Raw genomic sequence first — 27097 nt, 5'->3', positions numbered from 1 at the left:
GGGGTGGGGGGATGTGAGAAAACCTGGATTTGTGCAGGAAATAGCCCAACTTGATTATCATGCACATTGTGTAAAGAGTTGTCACTTTGGATGGGCTATCACCAGCAGGAGAGTGAATTTGTGTGGGGGGGGTGGAGGGTGAGAAAACCTGGATTTGTGCTGGAAATGGCCCACCTGATGATCACTTTAGATAAGCTATTACCAGCAGGACAGTGGGGTGGGAGGAGGTATTGTTTCATATTCTCTGTGTATATATAAAGTCTGCTGCAGTTTCCACGGTATGCATCCGATGAAGTGAGCTGTAGCTCACGAAAGCTCATGCTCAAATAAATTGGTTAGTCTCTAAGGTGCCACAAGTACTCCTTTTCTTTTTGCGAATACAGACTAACACGGCTGTTACTCTGAAACCTGTCATAAATACCTGTTAATTCATCAAGAACATACTGAATATTTTGGTTTTATATTGTTCACAAACCCAAATCAAACACATATATAACGAGCAACAGGTTGTTACTGAGACCAGTAGGGAAGCTGCTTTGTTATGCACTGTATACAAGGAGCTGGAAGAAGGTGTGTCTAACATGGGATGGACCTAAGAAAGTCTCAAAGAGATTTAATCAACTTTTAGGTCAGTATGTGATAAGGAGAAGAGGTTAGATGAAGTGTGGTCTACTCAGTGCTTCAGACAGTGGGCAGCATATTATCTGTTTAATTTATTGTCTTATGAGTAAACTACTTCTTTGTGTGGAGAGAGAGGCTGAAATGTTGGTGTGAGGAGCATGTGGACACCAGAAATGATGCTTGGATTTGAGTGGGAGGACCTCAAGGGGGGTTGAATTATGGAGGGATGCTGGGGAGACACAAATTTAGCATCTTTGCCTGAAAAACTAACCCCCCACATACATAACTAAGGAAACATGTGCCCGTCATCACCCTAATCATTTTGCTTGTATGATGCATCCCTTCCCCTCCTTCTTTAACTGGCTGTTCTTCTGAAATTGCACACTTTGGGATAGGGAGCTTATCTTCCTCTCTATCTGGCAAGCACATGCCATGATCTGAAATACAGATAAATATCATCTTTGGACTTATGCCATATAAATGTGATGCAAGCAGAGACTGAGATTTAGCAAGGTGCTTAAGCCTATGCCTCACTTTAAACGCAAAAAGTTTCACTGAAATCATTGGGATGACCCACAAGCTTAAAGTTAGGCATGTTCTTAAGTACTGTCCTGAATCATGGCCTAGTATCATACTCGCTTTCTTTACGGCTTTGGCTCAATGGATGGAGCACGAAAAAAGAGAAAGACAAAGGAAAGTGTAGGTCCTCTACTTAGCAGGGAAGGAGAGCTAATAAGTGATGACATTAACAAGGCTAAGGTGTTTAATGTCTATTTTGCTTCAGTCTTCACTGAAAAGGTTAACGGTGACCAGATATTCAACACAATTAATATTAGCAAAAGCGGAGAAGAAATGCAAGCCAATATAGGGAAATAACAGGTTAAATAATATTTAGATAAATTAGATATATTCAGATCAGCAGGCCCTGAGGAAAATCAACCTAGGGTACTTAAGGAACTAGCTGAAGCAATCTTGGAACCATCAGCAATTATCTTCAAGAACTTATAGAGGATGGGTGAGGTCCCAGAGGACTGGAGAAGGGCAAACATAGTAACTATCTTTAAAAGGGGGAACAAAAAGGCCTTGGGGAATTATAGACCAGTCAACCTAATTTCGATACCTGGAAAGACATTGGAACAAATTATTTAAAAAATCAATTTGCACATACCTAGAGGATAATAGCATTATAAGGAATAGCCAGCATGGGTTTCTCAAGAACAAATCATGCCAAAACAACTTAATTTCCTTCTTTGACAAGCATAGTGGATAGGAGGAAGCACTGGATATGCTATAGCATTCTCATAATCAGGGCCGGATTAACCTTTTGTGGGCCCGGTGCCAAACACATTTGTGGGCCCCCATGGAGGCAATGGAGCATGGTGCGGGGAGGTCAGTCCCCAGAGCGAGGGGACACCCAGAGGCAATGGGGCATGGCGTGGCAGGGCCGGCTCCGCTCCACCCAATGCAAGGGCACTATTTACAAACCGGCAGTTGCCAGACGCATAGTGGCCTGCCCTGCCCTGTGTGGCCAGCATGCCTCTTCCCCTCAGGGGCAGGACAATGCCACACCACACAGCCACCCCACCCAACACCCCCCAACTCCCTATGCCCGGCGCCCCCCCAGACCCACCCACAAATGCAAGACACCGTGCACAAACACCACCCCTGCCCACAGCCCCACAACTGCCCAGCACCTCCCACATTAAACCCCCACTCCCTAGTGCCCCAACACAACGGGGTCTTGGGGCGCAGTGCAAGCGGAGCAGGCTGGGGCCCCTTGTGAGCATGGACCCAGCTCCATGGAGCCACTGGAGCCATTGTAAACCCGGCTTTGCTCATAATCAAAGTAGAGAAATGTGGTCTAGATCAAATTACTATAAGATGGGTGCAAAACTGGTTGAATGACAGTTATCAATTGTTCGCTGTCCAACTGAGAGGGCGTATCTAGTGGGATCCTGCGGGGGCCAGCCCTGGGTCCAGTACTATTCAATATTTTTATTAATGACCTGGATAATAGAGTGAAGAGTACGCTTATAAAATTTGTGGATGACACCAAGCTGGGAGGTGATGCAAGCACATTGGAGGGCAGGATCAGAATTAAAAATCACCTTGGTAAACTGGAGAATTGGTCTGAACTCAACAAGATGAAATTCAAAAAGACAAATGCACAGTACTCCACTTACGAAAGAAAAATCAAATGCCCAACTACAAAATGGGGAATAACTGGCTAGGCAGTATTATTGCTGAAGAAGATCTGCGGGGTTATACTGGATCTCATATTGAATATGAGTCAACACTGTGATTCAGTAGCAAAAAGGGCTAATATCATTCTGGATATATTAACAGGAGTGTCGTAAGTAAGGCATGGGAGGTAATTATCTTGCTCTACTCAGCATTGGTGAGGCCTCATCTTGAGTACTGTGTCCAATTCTGGGCACCACACTTTAGGAAAGAGGTGGACAAACTGGAGAGAATCCCAAGGAGAGCAACACAAGTGATACAAGGTTTAGAAAACCTGACCTATGAGGAAAGGTTAAAAGAACTGGGCATGAAAAGAAGACCGAGGTGGGACCTGATAACAGTCTTTAAATATGTTAAGGGCTGTTATAAATAGGATGGTGATCAATTGTTCTCCACGTCCGTTGAAGGGAGAACAAGATGTGATTGGCTTAATCTGCAGCAAGGGAGATTTAGGTTAGGTATTAAGAAAAACTTTATATCATGCAGGTAGTTAAATTGTAGATTAGGTTTTCAAGGCAGGCTGTGGAATCCCTATTATTGGCAGTTTTTAAGAACAGGCTGGAGAAACCCCTGACAGGGACGGCGTAGGTATACTTGTTCCTGTCTCAGCGCAGGGGTCTGGACTCGATGACTTCCCAAGGTCCTCTCTAGCCCTACATTTCTGAAGTTAATACTTCCAGGAGACATAATTTATTCCACGTGTGGTTGCTTTCCAGCACCTTCTATACAGGGTTTGTGCCAAAGCCATAAGCTAACCCTAGGTAAGTAAGCAAGATTTTTTTTTCTTTTATTACAGCTTGGAGATATAGTAACATTTATCGTGGACAATGGCCACTCCTTTCCCAGGTTACATAGGCAACTGAGTTTAGATATATTTTCCCCCAATGACCTAGAATTTAATTTTGAGCTCATCAATACATGTAGTTTACAATGTTCATCTTTAATAGATGATTAAACCTGGTATTCCCCTTTGAATGAGTCTCGTGAACCCTGATCCCACAAACACATGCTTAGCTTTGCGCATGTAAATACTCTCATTGGACTCATGTTCACAAAGTTAAACACATGCATTTATATTTGTAAAATGAAGTCTTTAATTCAGATCAGTTACGTTGGTTGCGACCATAAGGCAAATAATAATTAAACAAACAAAACAATAAAACAAGGCTCTTTTTTCATGATTCTAGTACAACAGTAATTTATAAACTCCAGTCAAATATGATAAGTTTTTAAAATGGAAGCCAGCTGGCCCTTGCATCAGCACTAACGGGTCCTTCAGGGGTTCTCACAACAATTTTTTTGGTGACCTCGGAGTGTGGCCACCAACTCTTGCTGGTGGCTGCTCTACAATTTTTCCTAAAATACTCAACTTTAGGAAAAACAAATAAATATGCACATATACACATCCAAATCATTGTCATTTATTTATGTAAGGGTTTGGGTTTTTTGAAAACTCAATAATACAAATAACGTACAGTTGTCTCTATTCTTTACTGGGCCTAAACAGAATAGAAACAAAAATAAGGTGCTTTGCATGTTGTTTGTTGTTGTTGTTTCTTTTGCTTTTTTAAAGACTTGCTAGCTAGTAAGTCTGCTGCTATGAAAAGTGATATATGTATGTTTGTTAATATCATTTTTCACAGCAGCAGTCTTGCTAGCTAGCTGGGAGGCAGTGAAAAGTGATATTAACAAACATACAAATATCCCTTTTCACAGAAAATTTACAAAGCCCGGCAAGCTAGGCCCTGGATGGGGAGGTGGGTAGCAAGGCATTGGGGGCCAGGGAGATGGATGGGGGGTTGGGGGAGGCAGTGAGGGTCAGTGGGTCCAGGCTTAAGCTCTGCAGCTGGGGACCAGAGCCAGTACTGGGTTTACCATGGCGCTGGCCCAGGCACCAAAGGGTCCCCGGCTTGGCCCGCTCCTCTTCACCCCCTGCTCTCTCCTTTGGATACTAGCACAGACTGGTGGGGGCCCTTCGGGGGTGGGAGCCATCAGTGTTAGTGTACAGCTGATTTTACATCCATTGGACTCACAGAAATCCCTTTCCGGTATCCCCCTGCACCACTGCGATCACCCCTTCGCTATAGATGGGAAACTTGATTGACATGTGATCGCTCTGATCAACAGCTGCGGTCCCCCCCAACCCACACTTCTCCCCTTTGTGTTGAAAGGGGACCTGGAGCTCAGTGCCTGTTGCATTCCACAGGTGCCGGGGAAGACAGAGCAAGCTGCGATGTGAATTCACGTGCTCGCTTTTAGTCCACAGCCCCAGCTCTGCCTGCACATTGGGCATCAGTGTAATTCTTGCTTTCTCCCAGGAAGATCAGACTCACTCCATGTGTCTGACCCCCCCCCCCCCGAAAGTGGAGAAACCAGAATAATTAATAAATTCCAAGGTCAGAAGGGATCATAGAGATATAATCTCATCTGCCCTCCTCTAAACCAGCCTAGAGATGTGTCCCCAACTCATTGCTACTGCAGAGCTTTTAGAAAAACATCCTGTCTTGATTTAACAATGGGCAGCGAGGGAGAATCCACCAGAACCCTGGCTATATTGTTCCAGTGGTTAATTACTTTAAAATATAAAGGGACTTGAGTTTGTTTTCTTTGTAATAATGTTTCTGCCACCCTATCCAGGCAAGCAACTCGTGAAGTGAGATTGGAATACAGGGGAAGAGGCATATGAGCCAAAGCAGCCAATGGCTTATATGAGCATTAATGTCATGATTTGGGTTGCACTAGTTGCTGGGCAGCGGCTGTTTAACTAGCATTTCAGCGGGGAGCACTTCTAGTTTCTGCATTTCAAAGTCTGCCTTTGCTGCAGAAGAAATCCAGCCAGTGATCAATCTCCAGTCATTATTTTGAACACAGCTTTGGGATTAAGAGGGGAGAGCCAGAAGGAGTATTTAGTTTTTCAAGGAGGCTCTTCTGCTATTTTAGGCTGAAAGGGTGTAGCAATAATTAGTGACAGCACAAGCTAATCAACCTATTAAACTAGCCAGAACCAGCCTGACATGGGGTGAGGATTTCTCTTCTGTGTTTGGAATTATGTTAACAAGCTCCCCCAGCTCAGACCCAAAAACTATCCCCGCCCCCGCCAGCTGGGTCCAGGAGCCTGTGCTTCTGAACGCGGTTCTGCGTCAGATGGAGATTTAAGATGCAGGACTGAAGAGCCCACCACCCCATGGCTGTAGCCTGCCATCCGCCACCCCAGGGCTAAAGCCAGAAGTCCAAGCTCCACCGGCCCTAGGAAGGTGGGGAACTCACACGGGCTGCCTGCTCCTCTAGCATTTCTGGCTCCAGAGAGGGGCAGGGCCCAACCCCTGCTGGTAGCCCTGGGGAAAGGGCTGCTGCTTCCCTCCCTGCCCCTAATCACTGCCCAGGAGCCTGTGGCAGCAAGAAAAGCCCCTGGTGGCCACAGTTGAGAAATACTGCTCTATGATAACTGGTTTTTAATTACAGTGTAGCCAGTGATTTTAGTTTATTATCCATTTATTGTGTGATGTTATGATTAATTAATATAATGTAATATTTAATCATTGCATGTTGAATAGAGTTAAGTTGTAGGATTATAGAAGTCTAAGATTGATCAGTATTTAGAGGGAATCATGTATTAGCTATCTAAGTAAGAAAGGCTGAAATGCAAGACCTGTAGGATGAGGCCTGCAAAATTTCAGCTTAGCTATTTTAGGCTTTGAAAACAAGAAATTCTGGCATAAGAAAGTGCCTGAAGAATAACCTGATGTCCTAAGATTATCGGAAAAGAGGTACCAAGTGGTAATATTGTGAAAAATTAGCCAGAAGATTCATTTTAATGTTTTAAATAATAAAAATGCTCTAGAGGCACATCTGTCTCCAACATTGTCTTAAGCACAGGATGCAAGTTGTGCATCAGTGCTGATGAGAATAAAGAGAACCTACGTGATTGATCGAAATCAGGATCCCTTATGTTTCTAGGGGACATCAGACCAATAAGGAAAAAGAGCACTGACACTTTCATGTGCATGAGCAGAATGTAGGTATAGGCAGAATCACATTATAAAAAGGGGTGCCCAGAGCAGGAAAATTGAGCTTCCTATGGGAGAACTCCAGCAGGAACCATCCCTTTACTGATGGTCAATCTATGAGAGAGCCAGCAGACTCTAACCCTATCTAGGAGGATGTGAGTACGTCTGTAGTTCTAACTGGTTCATGGATATATTTAGGAGCTGTATATGCTGTGATATTTGTAACTTTGTTAGTAACTTTAATAAAACTGATAAAAGATAGTGGACCTTGTTCTTATGGTTGTGTTACTTGCTCACGGTTTCATGTGTTCCTATGACTCTAGATCTAAAACAAGCAGAGTTAACTCTGTTGAACTTGAGACTGTAGGCATCAGAGACGAACCCTCAATGGTGTAATATAACATCACTAAATTAACTTTAAATGAAAAAAAGGTTGCAATAGCCTACTTTCCCTAAAGCCGGAGTACTACTGGAGGATGAGTTAGATGACACAGTTCTGTTTGCACTGCAATGTCTGATGGTGGGTTGTTTGTACAGATCTGTACTAAGATAAGCACACATCACTATTGTAAATGCTGTGGCTATTCAGAGAGAGAGCGAGTGTGTGCCTCTGTAACAGGAATGCTTGCTTTACAAAATGTGCTTGGCTAGCAACTAAAGGGGTCACTTAGTTGCTCTCTTTTTTGTTTAAATCTCTGGGTCTATTAGGAATTCACAAATAACAAAAACTACCACCTCTCGTTAGGAAATTACTTTCCTGAAGCACAAAGGTGTATCGAGATGGCAGCAGAGCAGGAAATGTTTTGTCTGGTCTCTGATATTTGTTTAAATGGTGTTTTCTAGCCTTGAGAAGACCTGACATCTGGATTATTTGTAACTATTATTGGATCACGTGGCCTGAGCTGGCATTTTCACTGATGTGCTGTTTTATCTTTCCTCCAGTTTGTTTGGAGTGTTGGTGGATCCCTGCTGCATTGTGCCAGGGTGCGTGTCTGTATGCTCTCTCATCCAGGTAGGCTTGTGGTTTTCTTCTTTTTGGGTGGTCTGGTTATTACTGGCTTGGAGTTGCAAGAGAGACAAGGTGGAGGAACAGATGGAGTTGTTAAGGGTGACTGATGAGAACCTGGGGAACAGCAGAGAGACAGCTAAGAATAAGACTTTAGTGGACACTGTGTTGAAGAGTTTTTGTTCCTTCACTACTTGTCGCATATAATGTCACATCCAGGTGTAACATACCACATTGGACTTGGATTACAGTAGAACATTTCTTCATGCTACCAGTGAAGATTAAAGCAAAGTACAGTCAAAATTTTTCATTAGACAATATTGGATCCATGAAATTGAAATGTTCATGAAAACACAGCTCCCTGGCAGCCGGTCTGATGAGTTGCAAGGCTCCTGGGACCTGCAGCTCTCTGGAAGCTGGCCTGATGGGCTGCCCAGGTCCCCTGGCTCCCTGCCTACCTTGTCAACCTGACTCCCCGAGAAGCTAGGAAGTAAACTACAAATTCTGTTTTGGTTCCCCCAAAACTAATTATTTTAAAAATTTTCCTCTTGTGAAAAATTTCAAATCTTCTCCTTTTTGTCCCATTTCAGGACAATTATTTTTTAAAAATTCAACAATTTCCATAGGAGGGAATTCTGTTTTCTGGGCAGCTCTAAAGTACAATCGGAAAACCAAGAGACCACAAGGCCCAGGGTGGTTCTCAAAAAGCAAACTCCACTGAGGAGCCAAAAGAAGCATGCTTGCTCTCCCCATTGCAGAGGTAGCAGCAATGTTAATAACTGCTTTAATGGAGCGGATTAAATGCTCATGAAAAGTGCCAGACCAGCAGCTGTAGAGACAGCCTTTATTTGCTATAACTAAGTCCTTTATTTGAGCACAGAATAGATAAACTCTCCCCCAATTGTTCCACAAATATTTCTAACCTTGAACAGCCACTTCTAGGGATCAGATTTCAGAGTAGCAGCTGTGTTAGTCTGTATCCACAAAAAGAACAGGAGTACTTGTGGCACCTTAGAGACTAACAAATTTATTAGAGCATAAGCTTTCATGAGCTACAGCTCACTTAATCAGATGCATAGAATGGAACATATTGTAAGATAGATATAGATATAGACATACAGATAAGTTGGAAGTTGCCATACAAACTGAGAGAGGCTAATTAGTTAAGATGAGGTATTATCAGCAGGAGGAAAAAAAACTTTTGTAGTGATAATCAAGATGGCCCATTTCAGACAGTTGACAAGAAGGTGTGAGGATACTAAACATGGGGAAATAGATTCAATTTGTGTAATGACCCAGCCACTCCCAGTCTCTATTCAGTTGCTGGCAGCCTCTGCTGATTCTGCTAACAGGAGTGCAAATTAATTATTGACACTTGTAGTCTGTGTGGATGATGGTTATGATACGGAAATGATAGAGAAGTTTCTAAAAAAAAAAAAGTCAGTGGGTAAATGGTGATCAGACATGGGCATTCCAAAATGTTTAAACCTGTATTCTCTTTACCAAACCACTAACTGGAATTATATCTGTTTAAATCTTAGAATGCAGTACAAGAGTTTTCAATCTACAAGCCCATTGAGACCCTTTTCATCAAGATGATGGTTACAGATGTTAAGGACAGTAAAGGAAATAGTCACATAGCAAGCATCAGAATGAACAACATCCTCTTCAGCTCTGTACGGAGGCAGCCGATAGAGCGAGTTGGTGGATGATTTATGTTTTGTACTCTGTTCTTTTTACAATATTTTAAGCGGGGAAAACTTTTTAAAAGTAACAATGAATTCACGGATATTTTGCTTTCTTGTTGTGCTTGTTCTTAGTATTTCAGTTTCATTAGTTCTTTATACTATTAGTTCACCTGAGCAAAAAAACCTTCAGAAGTTGAACCTCTCAGGGAGTTCTATCTTAGCAGAAGCCTGTAATGCACTTATTAAAGAGAAGGCATTTTTTGTACAAGAAAACACATTAAAAATGTCATTTGGGAGAACCAGTTGCACCAAATACTTAATTCAAAATCACTATATAACCAGCCCTCTCTCGGCAGAAGAAGCTGCCTTTCCTTTGGCTTATATCATAACCCTTCATAAGGAACTTGATACTTTTGAAAGACTTTTCAGGGCTATTTATATGCCCCAAAACGTTTACTGTATCCATGTGGATAGGAAAGCAACTGCTCAGTTTAAGCAAGATGTGGAGAAGTTATTGAACTGTTTTCCCAATGCTTTTCTTGCCTCTAAAATGGAGCTAGTGGTATATGCTGGAATATCCAGACTTCAGGCAGATTTGAACTGCATGAAAGACCTGCTGGAATCAGGAGTTCGGTGGAAGTACCTGCTCAACACATGTGGACAAGATTTCCCCTTGAAAACCAACAAGGAAATAGTTCAGTATCTGAAAAAATTTAAAGGGAAAAACATCACTCCTGGACGTCTGCCTCCTGCCCATATTCTCAGAAGGACCAAATATATCCACAGGGAACAAATATATAGTTTCACTTCTTTCATGCTGCGGACCTTTGTACGAAAAGCACCACCTCCACACAATCTGATCATCTACTTTGGCTCTGCTTATATTGCGGTCACAAGGGACTTTACCGAGTTTGTTCTCAGAGACCAGCGTGCCATTGATTTACTTGCATGGTCCAAGGACACCTATAGTCCAGATGAACATTTCTGGGTGACACTCAATTCGATACCAGGTATGTATGACTTTTCTCCCACTATGTACTCTCTATTAACCTATGTAATCCTTCTGCCTAACAGGTCTACTGTACGGCAAACAAAGTGGATCGTTTTATTTTCTATTATTTAATTATAAATGGGGGGCGAGAACTTTACTTCTAGGCAGTCGTAAATAGATGATTTATATAAAGGTGTGTGTTATGTATAAAAAGAAGGAAGCAATGTTAATTGGGATGGCTCACATGTTAGAGATGAAGCCAATATAAAACATATTTCATTAAGTACATATCCTAGTCACTTATTAATCATAATCATTGCCCCCATCCTGCAATTGGATCAGTGTAGGCAGACCTCATTGGCTTCAGTAGGGCCTCTATGCAGGCATTAAGTGTACTGCTGTGCATATCTGATAGCAAATTAGGGGCCTAAATTTGATTCTAACATCAGATTACCTAAACACAGGTTTGCAAAATGCTCCTCACTCTTTTGTGGGGGGAAGGCAGTTTTCTGGCAATAAGCAAATTAAGTAATGGTCTTTTTTTTGTGGGTTTTTTTTTTTCCCCATTCTTGTCAATCACTGATGCCTGTTACTGTGAGGGGAAACTGTTTTCTATCACTCTTTTTGTTTGTAGTGTAGATGGGACAACATGGTTACAGAACTGTATTAAAGGAATCATGTTACATGTTAGGGGCTTATTCCTTCACCCGCTTACTTCCCTGGTCCTTCTCGCATGAACAGAGAGCAACAATACCCGAAGTCCAAAGGTGCAAACAATTCAATGTTTATTGGGATGAACTTCCAACAAGCATGATTCCAGTTTCCTTCCTTAGTGTCCCCCTTCCCAACTCTGAAGCCACAAAGCCTTACCTGTATCCCTGTTCCCATTCCCCCCCATTAGCAAAACATGATTCCAATTTCCCCACGCCCATCCCCTGTTCCCATCCCCACCTTACTTCCTGATTGACTGCAGACTATATAGTAAAACTTGAATTCTGCTTAGCTATACCTTAACCAATCCTAACATATTGTAACATGATTGGTTAACCAATTATATCCCACCGCCTTAATTAGTTTACACCCAGCAAAAATTAATTATACAGCAGACAGAAACAATTACAGAACCAGACAGAGACCATGCAGATAAACAATAGCAAAGAGGGAACTATAATGACAAAACAATACAGAAGGGAGGATTTCACAACTACATCTATAAAGACATAAGAGTTTCCCAGCTGTGTCTATTGATGTGAGTTCTTACCGAACAGGATGCTATCAAACTAAAGTTTCCTTTTACATCTTCTAGGCACTTCCCTTTCTCTGGAGGCGATACGCCTTATCAGGACAGGGTTGTATTCCTAACAGCCCAATAGCACCTTATTTCAATGTGACTAGTTTGGAATGTAAGGATGTGACCGTTCGCTTCCCAGCTTATGGCTGCCTCCGCTGCTTAGCCAAAGGCCTTAAGCTAAGAACAGGGCCTCTGACTGTCACGGTAAGAGAAGGCCCTTACGCCGGCAGACAGTGATTTTAATTCTTTCTTTTATACCTCTATAACTAGCTAAGTGATAAGAATACACCTACATTCTTAGAGTATAGGCCTTTACAGACAGGCCTGCATATCTATAGCCTAACACTACAGTCTAGGTAATGATCTTACATGTTTCTCTAACAAGGTTCTGTAATAATGTCCTGTCCACACTACAAATCCAAAACCATGGTAGAACACGGAAGGGCAGGGACTCTGTTACTGTGTGTTTGGAGAGAGCCTAGCACAATGGGCACCCATTCTTGGTTTGGCCCTGGCCAACTACTGTAATAAACATAATATATACTAAAAATAATGCCTCTGACCAAGCCAGACAACAGCATACTGTCATGGTTAAGCTTGTAATGTAGATGGGCCTTATTACTTTAGTTCATTCCTCCTTCCACCCTCAGGGCCTGGTATTTGGAAAACTCTTATCTCATCCTCCAAATCTTTTCTCTTTGGCTGGATGGCTGTTCTGCTGTTAATCAGAATGATGTGACACAAATACCTGCAATGTAAAGTCTTAATGGAGGGGGTTGGGGGAATAGCAGCGTGTCGTTGACCAATATTTATTTTGACTTACAAATGTGCCAAAGTCACCACAGGCATTAGCTTTAGTTGCAGCAACTGCCCCCTACTTGTAACCCCAGCACTCTTTCTCAAGTTATCACTTTCCTGCATCAGGATCTTGTGTGATTAGTCTGGCTGTTTCCACTCTGCTTCAGGTACTATCTCCCCCAGTAACGGCATAAATGCTAGATCAGTTTCTGGGGCAATAGTAAAATGAATAGTAGATGTCAATCCATCAGCTTGTTGTGATTCCTTACTACCCCTCTCTGGTACTTACTCTCTCTCTCCCCCTTCACCTCTATGATTTTGACCCCTGTTGCTCACGAGGGTCAGATTCAGCTAACTAAGCCTATTGCAGTACGTGGGGTTTCTCTTTTGACTTCCATCCCCCGCCACCCCACCCTGCTGCACAAGTTTGATTTTCAACAAGCATAAAGTAGTGTGACCGGTGAAGCCACTTTTTGTCTCAGACTTACACTATACAACAATTCAACCACACTGATGGCAAGGAAAATTGTGGGTGATATTGCTTCTGTGCAGAGAGCCAGTACAAGACCTATTCACCTCTTCAGACTCTCTTTAAGCCCTGTTTTGAAGCTTAGGAGGGACTGCAATGGTACCCAAACCTTGTGCTGGGCTTCTGCACAGGAATTAATTTGGCACTGTATGAATTGCTCCAGGATATCTTTTATTACACACATGCAAAACTACATGAAGATATTACTAAGTTGAGTGAAGGCACTCAAAAGTTGTCTACTTAAGCCTGACCCTGGTTCAGTGATCAACAGGATACTTCCTGGCTCATCCAGAGTGGCTGCAACTATGCACTGGCTTGGCCTGGTTTCTCCCCATGGTGTGACTCTGGGGCAGCGTCACAAATAGTAACTTGTGCTGGAAGTGTGCCCAACCCAACATCTGGAGGTGGTTTACAACACCTCCCCTCCTTTGATAGAGAGGCCATCCTCTGGTTACAGGACCCAGACATTGAGCTCTGATGTCTGTATATGAGAGGACGACGACCCTAAGTGCCTGCACAAATGCTGATCTCAATACATCCCTGCACAGTGAAGCTGACTATTGACTGTCCACAAAGCGCTGTTAAGTGCGTACAAAGGAAGTTACATGAGGGAGGGGAAAAATAATTAAAATATTTTTCCTGCTATCTTAGGTGTCACTTTTTGCATATAGTTATAAGTAACCCCCCCTTCCCAATGCACCAATTGTATAATGCTGTGCATAGGGGAAGACATTTCCTGAATACCCTGGTGTTCAGCTGATACTAAAATGCAGAAGATTACCTCTTAACAAGACAAATCGAACAGAGTTTTTGATGGTGTAGTCAATGACACTAGGTTCACCTTGAGTAGTCATTACAGTTGCGAAAAGTGCATTCAAAATGTATTGCTATCTAATCAGAATTGCAGTTTAAACTCACTTTGCACAGGTGGAAGTGACTGCACACAATTACAAGGCAATGGAGAATCAGGTCTTAAAAGTATCCATGGGATGTATGTTTTTTAAAGGCTAAAACAATTCAGCACAAAGACACCATTATATTTTAATGTGAGTGACCTGTAACAATGAATTGTGTGTAAGCATTGAAGAATGGGAGAAAAGGTCATCTTGTAGTGAAATGAGTTACTGCATTAAGGAAACAGCTTGGCCCAGATCTGGCCATGAACTCTAGTCAGCCTTTTTAGCTGCACAATCCTGCCCATTCCAAGGAGCAAAGATTCCTCTTTGCCATACTACTCACATTGCAGTTGGCTCTTGGGAATGAGACCAGGGGAACTTTTTACCTGCTCTGGCCTAGTGGGACGACTTTCCTCAGCTATATCAGTCAGTATATGCAGCTGTATTCCTCAGCAGAACATGTAGATTAGGTCAACTGGATGGAACTCATGATAGTCACCCATGCATGTTTGCAACAGGTAATGCTTGGGGAGAGAGGAAAGCTGTGCAAAAGGAAATGCTCAATAACTTCAAATAGATGTAGGTCAAAATATCACAGCTGGGCAAATTCCTATAGAGAGGACTGTGTCCTAGTTGCTGAAACATGGATCTCATAAGTCCCTCTTCAAGACCTCTGGGGGTACATTACTGCTTTGTTTCCCTCATTCTCTGCTACACTAAGGAACACTCATGAATAAGATGCGTAGGGCCAAATTCTAGTCTCACTTACATCAGTGTAAATAAGCAGTATCCCCTATCAGTTCAATGGAGTTCCTTTCATAAGCAGTAATTAGAGCTCGTCTGAAATTTTTTGACTGTCAGAAAACGTTCATTTATCAAAACTGAAAATTTTCCACAGTTGAATTTATGGTCACAACTGGAGAGACCATAGGCTGGTGGTCAGGGCACTCACCTGGAGACTCAGCTTGTAAAGAGCAGGGACATGAACCTGAGTTTCCCACATCAAGGCAGTGCTCTAACTACTGGCTGTTGGTAGAGGGGTGTGTGTGTGTGTCTGTCTCCCTCCCCAGAACAAAAATAGTTAAACCTGGAAATATTTCATGGAACAGAATGTTTATTTTCAGCCAGCCCTAGAGATAGTGAAGTTCACTTTCTTCATTTCCTCATATATAAAATACAATTTAATGGCCAAAAGGTCAGCTTTTCCACTGCTTTGTTCCTTGTGGGGTCATTTACGTCTGCATAACAGCATTTCACATCCAGTTGTCATAGTTCAAATGACTGCATGAGGAAGAAAATAGTGCAACATCAAGCCCTGAATTTTTAAATTGGGACACCTAACTTTAGGCACCCGAATTTTAAAAGTCTGCCCAACAGTGCCTACCTGACTCACATGGTTGACGTGAAGTTTGTTCAGTTCCTTAAACATTTTAACTAACACTAAGTGCTAAGTAACATTAAGTGACACTTTGAAAAAGATTGGTTTCAGAGTAACAGCCGTGTTAGTCTGTATTCGCAAAAAGAAAAGGAGGACTTGTGGCACCTTAGAGACTAACCAATTTATTAGAGCATAAGCTTTCGTGAGCTACAGCTCACTTCCTCAGATGCATATCGTGGAAACTGCAGCAGGCTTTATATATACACAGAGAATATGAAACAATACCTACTCCCACCCCACTGTCCTGCTGGTAATAGCTTATCTAAAGTGATCAGGTGGGCCATTTCCAGCACAAATCCAGGTTTTCTCACCCTCCACCCCCCCACACAAATTCACTCTCCTGCTGGTGATACAATGAAAGTTCTACAAGTTGAAGTAGTTTAGTTTATTCTTTTTTACCTGCCAGACAACTCTTAAAAGAGAAAAATCTGTAATTTGTTTGTATAGGGATAGATCAGAATGTCATCATTGCTGTTTATAAGACTAAACACAAAAAGGCAGAAGTGGCCAATTTCAGAGTGGTACATGCTACTTGTTGTACGATACTCACTGTGTGGAACTCACAAATTACTTGAATAGGTCTGGTTTCAGAGTAGCAGCCGTGTTAGTCTGTATTCACAAAAAGAAAAGGAGGACTTGTAGCACTTTAGAGACTAACAAATTTATTTGAACATTAAGCTTTCATGAGCTACAGCTCACTTCATTGGATGTATTCAGTCTGATGATTTCATATCCAGTAGAGGGCAGTGTTATGTAAACCCAGACAGCTAGACACATTCATGGAGAACATACCAGCATTCTGTAAGAGTAGCTGTTTAGTTGCTTCCCTTTGTTGCCTTCGATGGATGCTTCTGTCAAGTCAACCCCTAGCTCTCCTACTGACTCGGCTGCTTCACTGCTGTTGACTTCTGCTGCAGTGAGAGGCTTCAAGGCACCAGTTACACTGGACAGTGTCCACGCAATCTTATTTTTCCACTAATTGCACCTTGTGGTCAGTAAGGCAATTGCTCTTATCCAGAACTCCTGCTCTGGTCCAGCTTGAAACAGAGTCCTGCTGAACAGCAATCCTGAATAGATATTTATAGATTCAATGCAGCAGCCTTTACCTTTAGGGATATTATTGCATGATGACCTGACTTCACAACTTTATCCTGAGCCACCACAGGGAGCATTTCATTTGTCACTTTTTCAGCATGGTAGAGGCAGCTCTAAGCCCTCCCCTTCCAAGGGTTGTGCCCCCTCCTTCCCTTATTTGAGATCCTGAATCAAATGGCATTGTGGTTTTTCAGTCACTGATGTCTACTCCAGACACACAGTACCAGGTATCTGAGTAACTCTTCACATGGGCCATTCCAATAGTTGCTGATGGTGACCCTGCTGCATCAACAACTTCTAGTTTCCCTGGTGTGGCTTCCCTCTACTTGGGCAATTTCATCCCCAGTGGCCTTTGTTTCCCGAGTGGATCCCAGGCCAGATGACATTTGCAGATGGTGGAGACAACCTCTCTCATCTGACCCATGGGACACCTGCAAATAGCTTGCACATGGGCCTCTCCAATTTTTTAGCAACTTCCCTAGTAATACTTCTTTGCAGTGCTGCATCTGGTCTAAAGAAGTCACCCTGGGCCTGGGAATTAACAGCAGGTACCTTTAGGGAAACCTCAATTTCTACTTTCACTTTTTAAATTCTGCCTATATGTTCCATAAGTTTATCTAGTATGTTTTCCTCCTTCACCAGAAGGTTACGAAAGTCCCTTGTTCCACTGTTTATAAACTGACTTTTCACACAAACTCTCTCATGGCTGGGAATAGACCCCTCTTTGCATTGCCAGTTCCAGATTTGGCACAGCACATTCTGCTTCACTCAAACTATCTTCTTAATGCACACAAGTAACTCTGTAGGGGTTCTCCTTCCTGACACCTCCTGGCTTGCCATTCCTTCTGGGATTTCAAAAGGGCCAGTTCCCCTCATAGTGGTCATATAAGTGTTTGCATAACTGTCTGCAATACCCATGATCCCCACTGGGAAGCTACTGGTAATAAGATTCAGCATCACCATTTAAGAACATTGCTAGGTGTTATGCTGCTTTCCAAGTCATCCACTCATTTGCAGAGACCAACAGCTCAAAGTATGCTCAGTACTCAGATTCCAGTTTCATCTGCATGAAATTTCTTCTCAGGCAAAAGTGCTTTTGCCATCTTGAAGCCACTGCCACCAGTTGTAATTCTTGCTTATAGAAACCAAGGGATTTATTGGGACACTGCAAGTAACAACTCCAGCACACACAGGCAGAACTAAACTTCTTCTAGCCCCTCCAAATCAAGGATACATCTACACTGCAATTTGATGAGTCAGTGCAGCACATGTAGACATACCTGAGTTAGCTTTGATCTAGGTAGTCTGAGTAACAATAGCAGTGAAGCCATGACAAGCTCACCTGGGACCCCGAGTACATACTCGGGCAGCTAGACCATGCATGTCATGAACCAGGTGGCTATCCACAGTCCTTCCAGGTGTTCCTGAGCATACTCCAAATTAGTCAGGGTCTAAGTGTTACCTAGCCCCATCCCTAGGAAACGGGCACAACACTTTTTTGTATGCATCTATTTTAAGAGACATATGGACACATATTTAACCTTTTGCAGACATAGCACAGTAATTCAATATTTTACAGATTACTTGTAAATGCCACATTCCACCAACTACCCTAACTGACATGTAGAGAGCATTAAAGTGGCACCACTTGGCCTGTTACTATGCATCTTAGTGGGGTTGTTGATAGTATTTATTTATAAGACATCACTGCAGTGGCTTGCCTTGTCTGCATGCGAAAACTGCCTCAATTTCCCTCACAGGTATGTTAATTTAACCAAATCTCTGCCCCTGCCAGATTCCTGTAGAAATTCAAAAGAATCAAACCTCCTAAGTAATCTTCTCCCCATCTCTTAAGGCCCCTTGCTGCAGAAAACACAGAGGAATTCCCCCCAATCTCAGCCAGAAGCTCTGGCCTTGAGCTCCCCAAGAAAGGCAGAAAGGCCAGTGTTGGAAGACAGGATATTGGGCTAGATGGACCATTCATCTGACCCAGTTTGGCCATTCTTATATTCTCACATGAGCAGCTAGATGAATTCCCATCCACATCATCTTGCCCAAGGCCCCTCCCTCACTTGCTCCTCCTTTAAGATTCCCTACCCTAATCAACAATCCCATGTAGTCCTGTCCATACATTCCTTTTTTGCCCCACTGTCCAATAGCCAGTCACCACACAGGCTCCTTCCATGTTCCTCACCAGGGAGACAGTTCATAATTCCAGTTCCTGCAGTCATTTCCCCCAGGAGACACCACCACCACCGCTCATCACAGACCTCATCCTCACAAGAGGAAAAAAAGAATAAATGTGTATCTCTGCCTCCTTTCCCAGTATACCTTGCTGTACCCCCTAATTCCCATGGTCCCTCTGGCAATAGGGATGCCATGTCTGACTCCTGGCACACAGGACAGGACCCAGGCACCAAGCTGGCCATGCTCTGCAAGTTACATGCTGCACAGCTACCACTGCATGGGTACACTAGAGTTTACAGAGAAAGCATTGGTGTCATAGGGGGGGAAAAAGGCACATTTCCACCAGAAAGGCATGACAAAATTGACCAGGCTAGTTAAAAACTGGCCAAGCAGCAACCCTATTGGGAACTATAACCCCCCTAGCTCTCAGCTGAAACAATAATAGGACAGTCATGTATGTGCAGCTTGTCCTTAAGAGGGCCAGCATGCCTTGTTACAAACACCAATCCCATACACAGTGGCTGCAATACCTTGAAACAGGCTGAGGAGCCCACATGACACTACCCAAGGAGAGGTGGGAACTGTGGGAGAGCACAGCTTTCTCAGCCAAGCCAGCAGGAGGAGGGGAACCTGCTATTTGAACCGCTGGCCACATAGCACAGAGGCTGTTTAAGTACAGTTTAGAGTATTTATTGTCTTTAATCTTCCCAACTCCACAGTGAAGTAGGGAAGTACTATTATCCAAATATTACAAATGGGAAATGGAAGCATAGAGGGAGATTAAGCAACTCACCCAAACTCACACAGGATGTCTGGTAGAGCAAGGACTTGAATCTAGGTCTCTGTAATGGGGTCTCTGCAGGGACCTCCTAGCTCCTGCCCCCACTGGGCTGAGAAAGTCACAGAGACCTTGGTGCTGTGCTCACCTAGTGCTTTTATTTACAGGCTGTGCTCCCACCCCTTTCCACTGTACACATTTCCCCTTCTTACAGTCTACCAGCAGGCAAGAGGGACTTACTCACTTTCCTCTAATGCAGCTTCCCTCTTTCCAGCTCCTCTCCCTGGCTTCCTTCCCCTGGGCTCTTATCCAGCCCCAGCCTGATGAGGCTGCAGCTGTTCCAGCTTCCCCAATCAGGGCCAGGTGATCTACCCAGCTCCAATTCACCTCCCTTAATTGGAGCTGGAGTAACAGAGGGTTGGCTAAGCAGTTTTCTGCTTAGCACCATCACAGTCTCCTAAGCTACTTCCCTAACCACTAGACCATCAGTCCTCATTACTATTACCAAAAGCTGATTTTTGAAATGATGCCCACTGCAGCCAGTCAGGAAATGTGGCAAAAAAAGGGGAAATGGATGTTGTAAAAAAAAAGATTCACTAAAATTTGTTTCCATTTTTATCAGCTTTTTCCAGCCAGATCTATCAACTTCTTCATGTGTTTTTAAAGAAAGAATCAATCTCTCCTCCTAATGCTTCTGTCCTGATCTAGAAGTGAAAGGCTCTGTATCCCATCAGCAATATGCTGAACTACCCTGTTTCCTTTCCGCCCCATCAAGTCAAGCTGTGTGCCCACCATCATCTTACGAATTCTACATATGATTTCATATCATGTCTACGTGAGTGTGAAATATTAGACTCACCCCACATTTTCTCAGGTCCTTAGCCTATTGTGAAACCAATGTAAATTGGCATCACTTCAACAGCTGAAGATTTGACCCAGTGCCTCTAGGAACAGGAAGGATCCAAAATATGGTAGCATTCACAGTTTGCCACCATAGTGTTAGACTACCAAGAAATATGAGAGTGTGTATGTCTATCTGATTTTGATGGCAATAGTCTGACTGTAGGACTGAATGGTGAAACAAAAATCAGAAAAACAGCATAAATGTGGATGTCTCACCCAAGAGAGAACATGTGAAAGCTTATGCGGTGGTCCAAAGCAATGGATTCCCTCACCCAATAGGCAAAAGTTCTATCAGCACTCCACTACAGTTTCCTTCCCTCCAAGTGACAGCATCACATCTGAATGATAGCCATACTGCCATTGGCTCTGAAGTCATGTCTCCCTCAGAATATGTCTATACTAGAGCTGCAGGTATAATTCCCAGCGTGGGTAGATACATCTGGGATAAAGCGTAGCCACAATTGTGTTAGCGGTGGGATGAGCTAGCCACTTGCACACTATCCCATCTGAAACCTTTGGTACCTACTCAAGCAGTTAGCCCATACTGCTGCCCACAATGCCATGGCTACACTTCTGCTTTCACTTCTGGTACACATCCAGCTCCACTGTAGACATACCCTCAGCCATGGGTCACAGAGGAATATGAGCAATTCTGAGGTGTACTAGCCAGTTACAGGTTTCAGAGTAACAGGCGTGTTAGTCTGTATTCGCAAAAAGAAAAGGAGGACTTGTGGCACCTTAGAGACTAACCAATTTATTTGAGCATAAGCTTTCGTGAGCTACAGCTCACTTCATCGGAAAGGGGGTGTAGGGCTTGGGGGGATATTTTGGGGGGGAAGACGTCTCCAAGTGGGCTCTTTCCCTGGTTCTTTGTTTAACACGCTTGGTGGTGGCAGCATAGGGTTCAAGGACAAGGCAAAGTTTGTACCTTGAGGAAGTTTTTAACCTAAGATGGTAAGAATAAGCTTAGGGGGTCTTTCATGCAGGTCCCCACATCTGTACCCTAGAGTTCAGAGTGGGGAAGGAAGTGAGCTGTAACTCACAAAAGCTTATTCTCTAGTAACTTTGTTAGTCTCTAAGGTGCCACAAGTACTCCTGTTCTTTTTGCGGATACAGACTAACACGGCTGCTACTCTGAAACCTGTCAAAAGATTTAAGTACATGAATATCCCATTTACTTTACTGACATGCTCAACATTACTCACATATTTCAGGTTTCAGAGTAGCAGCCGTGTTAGTCTGTATCCGCAAACAGAACAGGAGTACTTGTGGCACCTTAGAGACTAACGAAGTTATTAGAGAATAAGCCCATGAAAGCTTATGCTCTAATAACTTTGTTAATCTCTAAGGTGCCACAGGTACTCCTGTTCTTTTCACATATTTAAGTACTTTGCTGGATTGAGGCCACACTTTTTGTATTGTGTGCATGTGTTACACCCTTTTCTTCCTCGTTTTACACAGACATGCTTTTTGTTTTTTTGAAATCACAACAGGGAAACTGCATGACAATTGCCAAATACTGCCATTTTAATGAAGTTCCCTATCATGCCAGATTTGGAGCTGCCTGCAATAATTTATGAATATTGTATCTTGACCAAGTTATTCTGATGTTTACTGTATGCACATATTGAGTTAATTCAATAGCAGGATTGTCAGAAAAGGAGCCCAGGAAAGGGGACACAGATACAGATCTATACTTTGCTGCAAACATTTAAGAGACAATGCATTTTGGAGCCATGACTCAGCCCCTTGCTGGGCCTGCCAGACAGCTTTTCCCCACTGGGTCCCTTGTGAAGGTATGTGTGCACATGTGCATGGTGGGGGATGGGAGGTGGGGGCGGGGGGGAGACAGAATCAAAAGACTTGGGAAGGTTTACAGAGACACAAACTTCCTCAGGTAGAGAGACAAATTTTTGACACAGGGTCCTCAGAGCCTGCTTTGAAGAAGGCTGGGGGAATGTAAACAAAGCAGGCTACTCTTGAGGAGGATGTATAAGAAAGATATGCATGTAAATCTTTTGTTGTTGGTGGTGGTGGTTTAAATCTCTTGTGCTGTGTTTTGTTCCTATTACAAACATTCAACAACATTTTGTTTTAAGAAGGCTATTTTGGGTCATTCTGTTCGCTGCTGGTCACAGTCCCCTAAAGGGAAGAACCACATGTACTGACTACAGTCGGACCTGCTGGGTAAACATGGTCAATACACAGGGTACTGTACCCCAGGGACCGGTTTAAGAGCCGGAGAACTGCAGAATTTCACTCCGGGAGAGGTGAAGGCAAGATGTCTGACATCTGAGAAGGGTATAGTCAGAGAAGCCAGGAAAGGGGTCAGAGATGCAGCTAGCCCTGTAACCAGATATTACTTTCTAAATCTGTTTATTGCCTTTGAGTTCATTTCAATCCAGTAGACATATTTCTTTTATTACCTGTTTCCATGTGATTAGCTTTGCCTTCTCTTCTTCATTCAGTTTGTCACCTCTCCTGCCCCTTTACAACTCCACTTTCATAGTCAAACCAACTAAAGCTCCTTTTTATGGTAGAGTTTTTATATATCTTATCCTGGCGCCAAATTCTGGCCACAACACTCTGGTGCCACTGCTTTTGAAGTCAATGGCAGTTGTATCTGCATTCCGAAGAGCAAAATTTGCCCTTTTGCGATTCAGTCCCATTCAGAAAAGTAAAGGGGAATGCCTTTCCCATCATAGGCACGTACAGCGGAATCTCTTGCAGTGGAAGGGGGAGCAGGATTCTAAGAGCCTACTCCAGAGATAAAAGCCCCCTGCACAAGGTGGATCCCGGTTCTACAGGAGCTCCCTATGCATCAGTGTCCTGCAAGGATTTGGAGATGGGGTGGTGCAGGGTGGGTAGGTCTGATTCTTTGCATACACAAAGGTTGTATCCCTTAACCCCGCCCACCCAGATCTTCCCCCAAGAGATCTCCCCCCCCGCCCCCGATCTCTCCACAAGAATCACATTGCCTTCTTAACTCATATTTACACACATTATTCCCATAGCAAAGTCCTATAGATTTAAAATCCCATTTATCACGCAAGGTGACTTCCACTAACAAACAATGAATTCTTGTTAAAAAACACAACCCCAGACCTCTTGCAGGACAGGAGGAATGGTAAAGCTTCAGGACTGTGCTGTGCTCTGTTTGTTGGTCTTTATATTTAGCAAGCATCATTGTGATACGGAGATTTGTTTACACTTGACCTTGATGTTGGACACTGTTGTAGCAGGAACATTTTCAGAGCATCTAAAGTTATAATAGGCCAGAACTTCAACAAGTGCATATTGTTGGGGTTCCATTGACGTCATTTGAGTGACACCAATTTACACCAGCTGAGGATGTGACTATCATTTTAAACTCAACATTATTTCTTCTTTTGCTTAACTTCAGTACTTGCTGAGGGATTGCCTTTCTCACCTGTGTGGATTAAATCAAAAGCAAAGGTAAAGTCCTTTCTGAAATGGAGCTGCAACCATAAAACTTGACATAGGGGAAAATTCATTGCAATATGGATACTTCTTGGGTCAGATGTGGCCCTGAGTTGTCATCATGTTTATATAGCTGCACAATCCTGCCCATTCCAAAGTGCAAAGATTCCATTTTGCCCAATTGCCTACATTTTAGTTGGGCTCTTGGGAATGACCTCAGGGGAATTTGTTCAGTGTCTGGGAGGGGACTCTGGGCTGGGGAGTGGGATGCAGGGTGGAGGGGGGTGAGGGCTCTGGCTGGGGGTGCAGGCTCTGGGCTGGGGCTCAGGAGTTGGGGTGTAGGATGGTGCTCTGGGCTGGGAGCGAGGGGTTTGGAGAGTAGGAGGGGTTCAAGGCTGGGGCAGGGGGTTGGGGCATGGGGAGAGGCTCAGCGGTGCAGGCTCTGGGTGGTGCTTACCTCAAGCAGCTCCCGGAAGCAGTAGCATGGCTCTGCTCCAGCTCCTACACGAGGTACAGCTTGGTGGTTCTGCACGTTGCCCCATCCGCAGGCATCGCCCCTGCATCTCCCATTGGCTGCAGTTCCCAGCCAATGGGAGCTGCAGGGGCGATGCTTGGGGCGGGGGCAGCATGCAGAGCGGAGGCCCCTGGCTGCCCCTATGCATAGAAGCCAGAAGGGGGGCCATGCTACTGCTTCCGGGAGTTGCATGGCGTGGCCCCTGACCCTGCTAGCTGGCTGGAGTGCTGGAACAGGGCAAGCCCCAGACCCCACTCCCAAGCAGGAGCTTGAGAGCTGGATTAAAACGGTTGGCGTGCCAGGTCCTGCCCACGGGCCACAGTTTGCCCACCCCTGTTCTAGGTACTGTACAAGGAACATTAACTAAGTGCCAAGTAATATTAAGTGAAATTTATAAAAGATCAAGAGTATACAGTGAATTGCTTCTTAATTGAACTAGTTTATTTTATTCTATTTAAAGCAAAAAACTGTCATTTGTTTGTAGAACAGGGACAGATGATGAGGTTATCACTGCAGTTTGTGAGAGACTAAAAAATAAAAAGTGAATACATAGTGGGCTGTTCTACTTGCTATAAGACCCTCCCTGTGCAGAATTTATAAACACTTAAGCAGGTCCAATTTTATAGCCAGCAGAGGGCAATGTTTTATAGCTATATGTACTTACATTATTACACTAAAATGAATGTGCAGGCATAGAGAGCCAAATCCTCAGATGATACAAACTGAAGTTGAAGGAGGTATGTACACCAGCTGGAACTTTAGTCCAGAGACTTCATATCAGTCATCTACCTCTGAGTCATTTGTTTCACACGCTGAAAGGATGTATACCTGTTGCACATTATGTAAGAATCAGGGGGACTTGAACCTGGGGCTGCAAGGTTACCAGAAAAACCAACGTTCCCTGCTTGCCACCAGCCATAACATGGCTGTGCTCTGTGACCACAATTTACAGAGGTTGTACACCATGGGCTGCCCTGCCTTGAATGACCTGATTAACAGTTGTTTTAGCAATTCCTGATTGGCTCCTTGATCCTACATAAGCCCCTTGGGTGTACCAAGAAGTGTCCAGTAACAATATGGATTCCTAGCCAGCTGCCATGATGGCCCTGTTTCTGAACTCCTGGTACTGATGTGTCTCTGACTTCCTGTTGACCCCTACAACCGCAACATGTATTGGCCCTTGGCCTGATTCCTGACTATCTCTGACCCTCCTCTTGACTCTCAGCTGATACTACTTCTGACCCTGGCTCCCATGCTCCTGCCTGCCATCGCCATCCTGACACGCTAAGATCAGGACTGATAAGTACTTAGCAATTTTCTGTCCAGGGAGGAGTATATGTCATAATAAAACATGAGAGGTATGTTCAGGGAAGCCACACACAGGGGCTCAGGACAGTCCCAGAGCTTGCATTCAGCAAGCAAAAAGATGTCACCAGGCTGAATGAAGCTTACAGCGATGTGAATCTCCCCAGAGAGAACAGAGAAGTGTGAGAGTATGATCTTGCCTCTCCACCTCCTCCACACACTCCAGATTGGCACAGAGGAGAGTAGGTTGCACTCTTTCAGAGGGTGCCGTAGTGCCTGTGCTCTCAGGCATTGGTCCAGGTTCTCAACAGCCTGACCCCTACAGCCATTAATGCCTATGCAAACTGAGACACCTAAATCCATAGTTTAGGCACCCACAGAACTGGCCTGAATTTCAGAGGTGCTGAACACACACAGCATCCATCGATGGCTTTAAAATGTGTATTTCAACTGACATTATGCATGCAAGAGTCCCATTTGAGTTATCGTCCCATTTTGGGGGGAAGCTTTGCCAATTTAAAGACTGCAGGTTTGGCCCTTTTTGCTAAAGATTTCACAGACAGGAAATTCCCATATGATACTAATCCTGATAAAACTAAGGACCTATTTCCATTTGCAAATGGATTTTTTTTCTTTCAAGATTATGTCACTTGTCCTCAAACTACTAAGAATGCTAGAAGGAAGTGAGCAGAGAACATAACCGCAATGCCAAAACAAATATTTTACTAGAACAATTTGTAGTTTAATAGGTAACATAATGAAAAACAAGTGTCACAGCTGTGCCTAAGGTATGGATTTGCTTTGAGAAGTGACTTTATAAAAATGGCATCTTTTTACTTAAATAGACATCGTATTCCAATTGTAGGCCATAGGTGAAAACCTGACCCCAGTGAAGGCAAGGGGAGTTTTACCATTGATTTCAGGGGGCCAGGATTTCGCACCTAGAGTCATGTCTCATTATTTTGGAGACAATACGTTTTTTCATGTTTGCAGAACAGAGCCAACACAACTATATGAGAATTAGATGGATTCAATTCTGTACCCTCAAATTCCCATTGTCCCTCTGGGACTTACAACCTGCAGAATGCCTTGGTTCTGGGCAGGAACAATAACAAGGCAATGCTGGATGTGCAGCTTGTCTTTAAGAGTGGAGCATGCCTTGTCACAAACACCAACACCACTCACACTGGTTACCACAGGTTGAAACCAGATGCAGAGCTCTCACCATACCAGCCAAGGAGAAATGAGAACTGTGGGAGAGCATTGTTTACTCAGTCAAGCCAGCAAGAGGAGGAAGTCATGCTATTTTAACCCACAACAGTACAAGTATCTCCTAAGTACAGTTTAGGAGAATACCAGACACCAGTG

At 43.6% G+C, this 27097-nt stretch overlaps 1 protein-coding gene across 3 annotated transcripts in view; it reads left to right on the top strand.

Moving 5' to 3' along the window:
* LOC140907008 (N-acetyllactosaminide beta-1,6-N-acetylglucosaminyl-transferase-like) overlaps positions 1-27097 on the top strand; it is a 58921-nt gene that overhangs the window by 20843 nt on the left and 10981 nt on the right. The window contains exons 3-5 of one of the 3 annotated variants that reach the window (XM_073332077.1): positions 7812-7881; positions 9417-10573; positions 20189-21170. In XM_073332077.1, coding sequence (XP_073188178.1) covers positions 9652-10573; positions 20189-20274 — 1008 coding nt within the window. In that variant the 5' untranslated portion in view covers positions 7812-7881; positions 9417-9651 and the 3' untranslated portion in view covers positions 20275-21170. Of the gene's footprint in view, positions 1-7811; positions 7882-9416; positions 10574-11860; positions 16932-20188; positions 21171-27097 lie in introns of those variants that run through there. The other 2 variants (XM_073332078.1, XM_073332075.1) reach the window with 2 other exon arrangements.

This window comes from Lepidochelys kempii, chromosome 2 (assembly GCF_965140265.1).
Source record: "Lepidochelys kempii isolate rLepKem1 chromosome 2, rLepKem1.hap2, whole genome shotgun sequence".
Lineage (NCBI taxonomy): Eukaryota > Metazoa > Chordata > Testudines > Cheloniidae > Lepidochelys > Lepidochelys kempii.
This window is presented reverse-complemented; position numbering and strand designations above follow the sequence as displayed.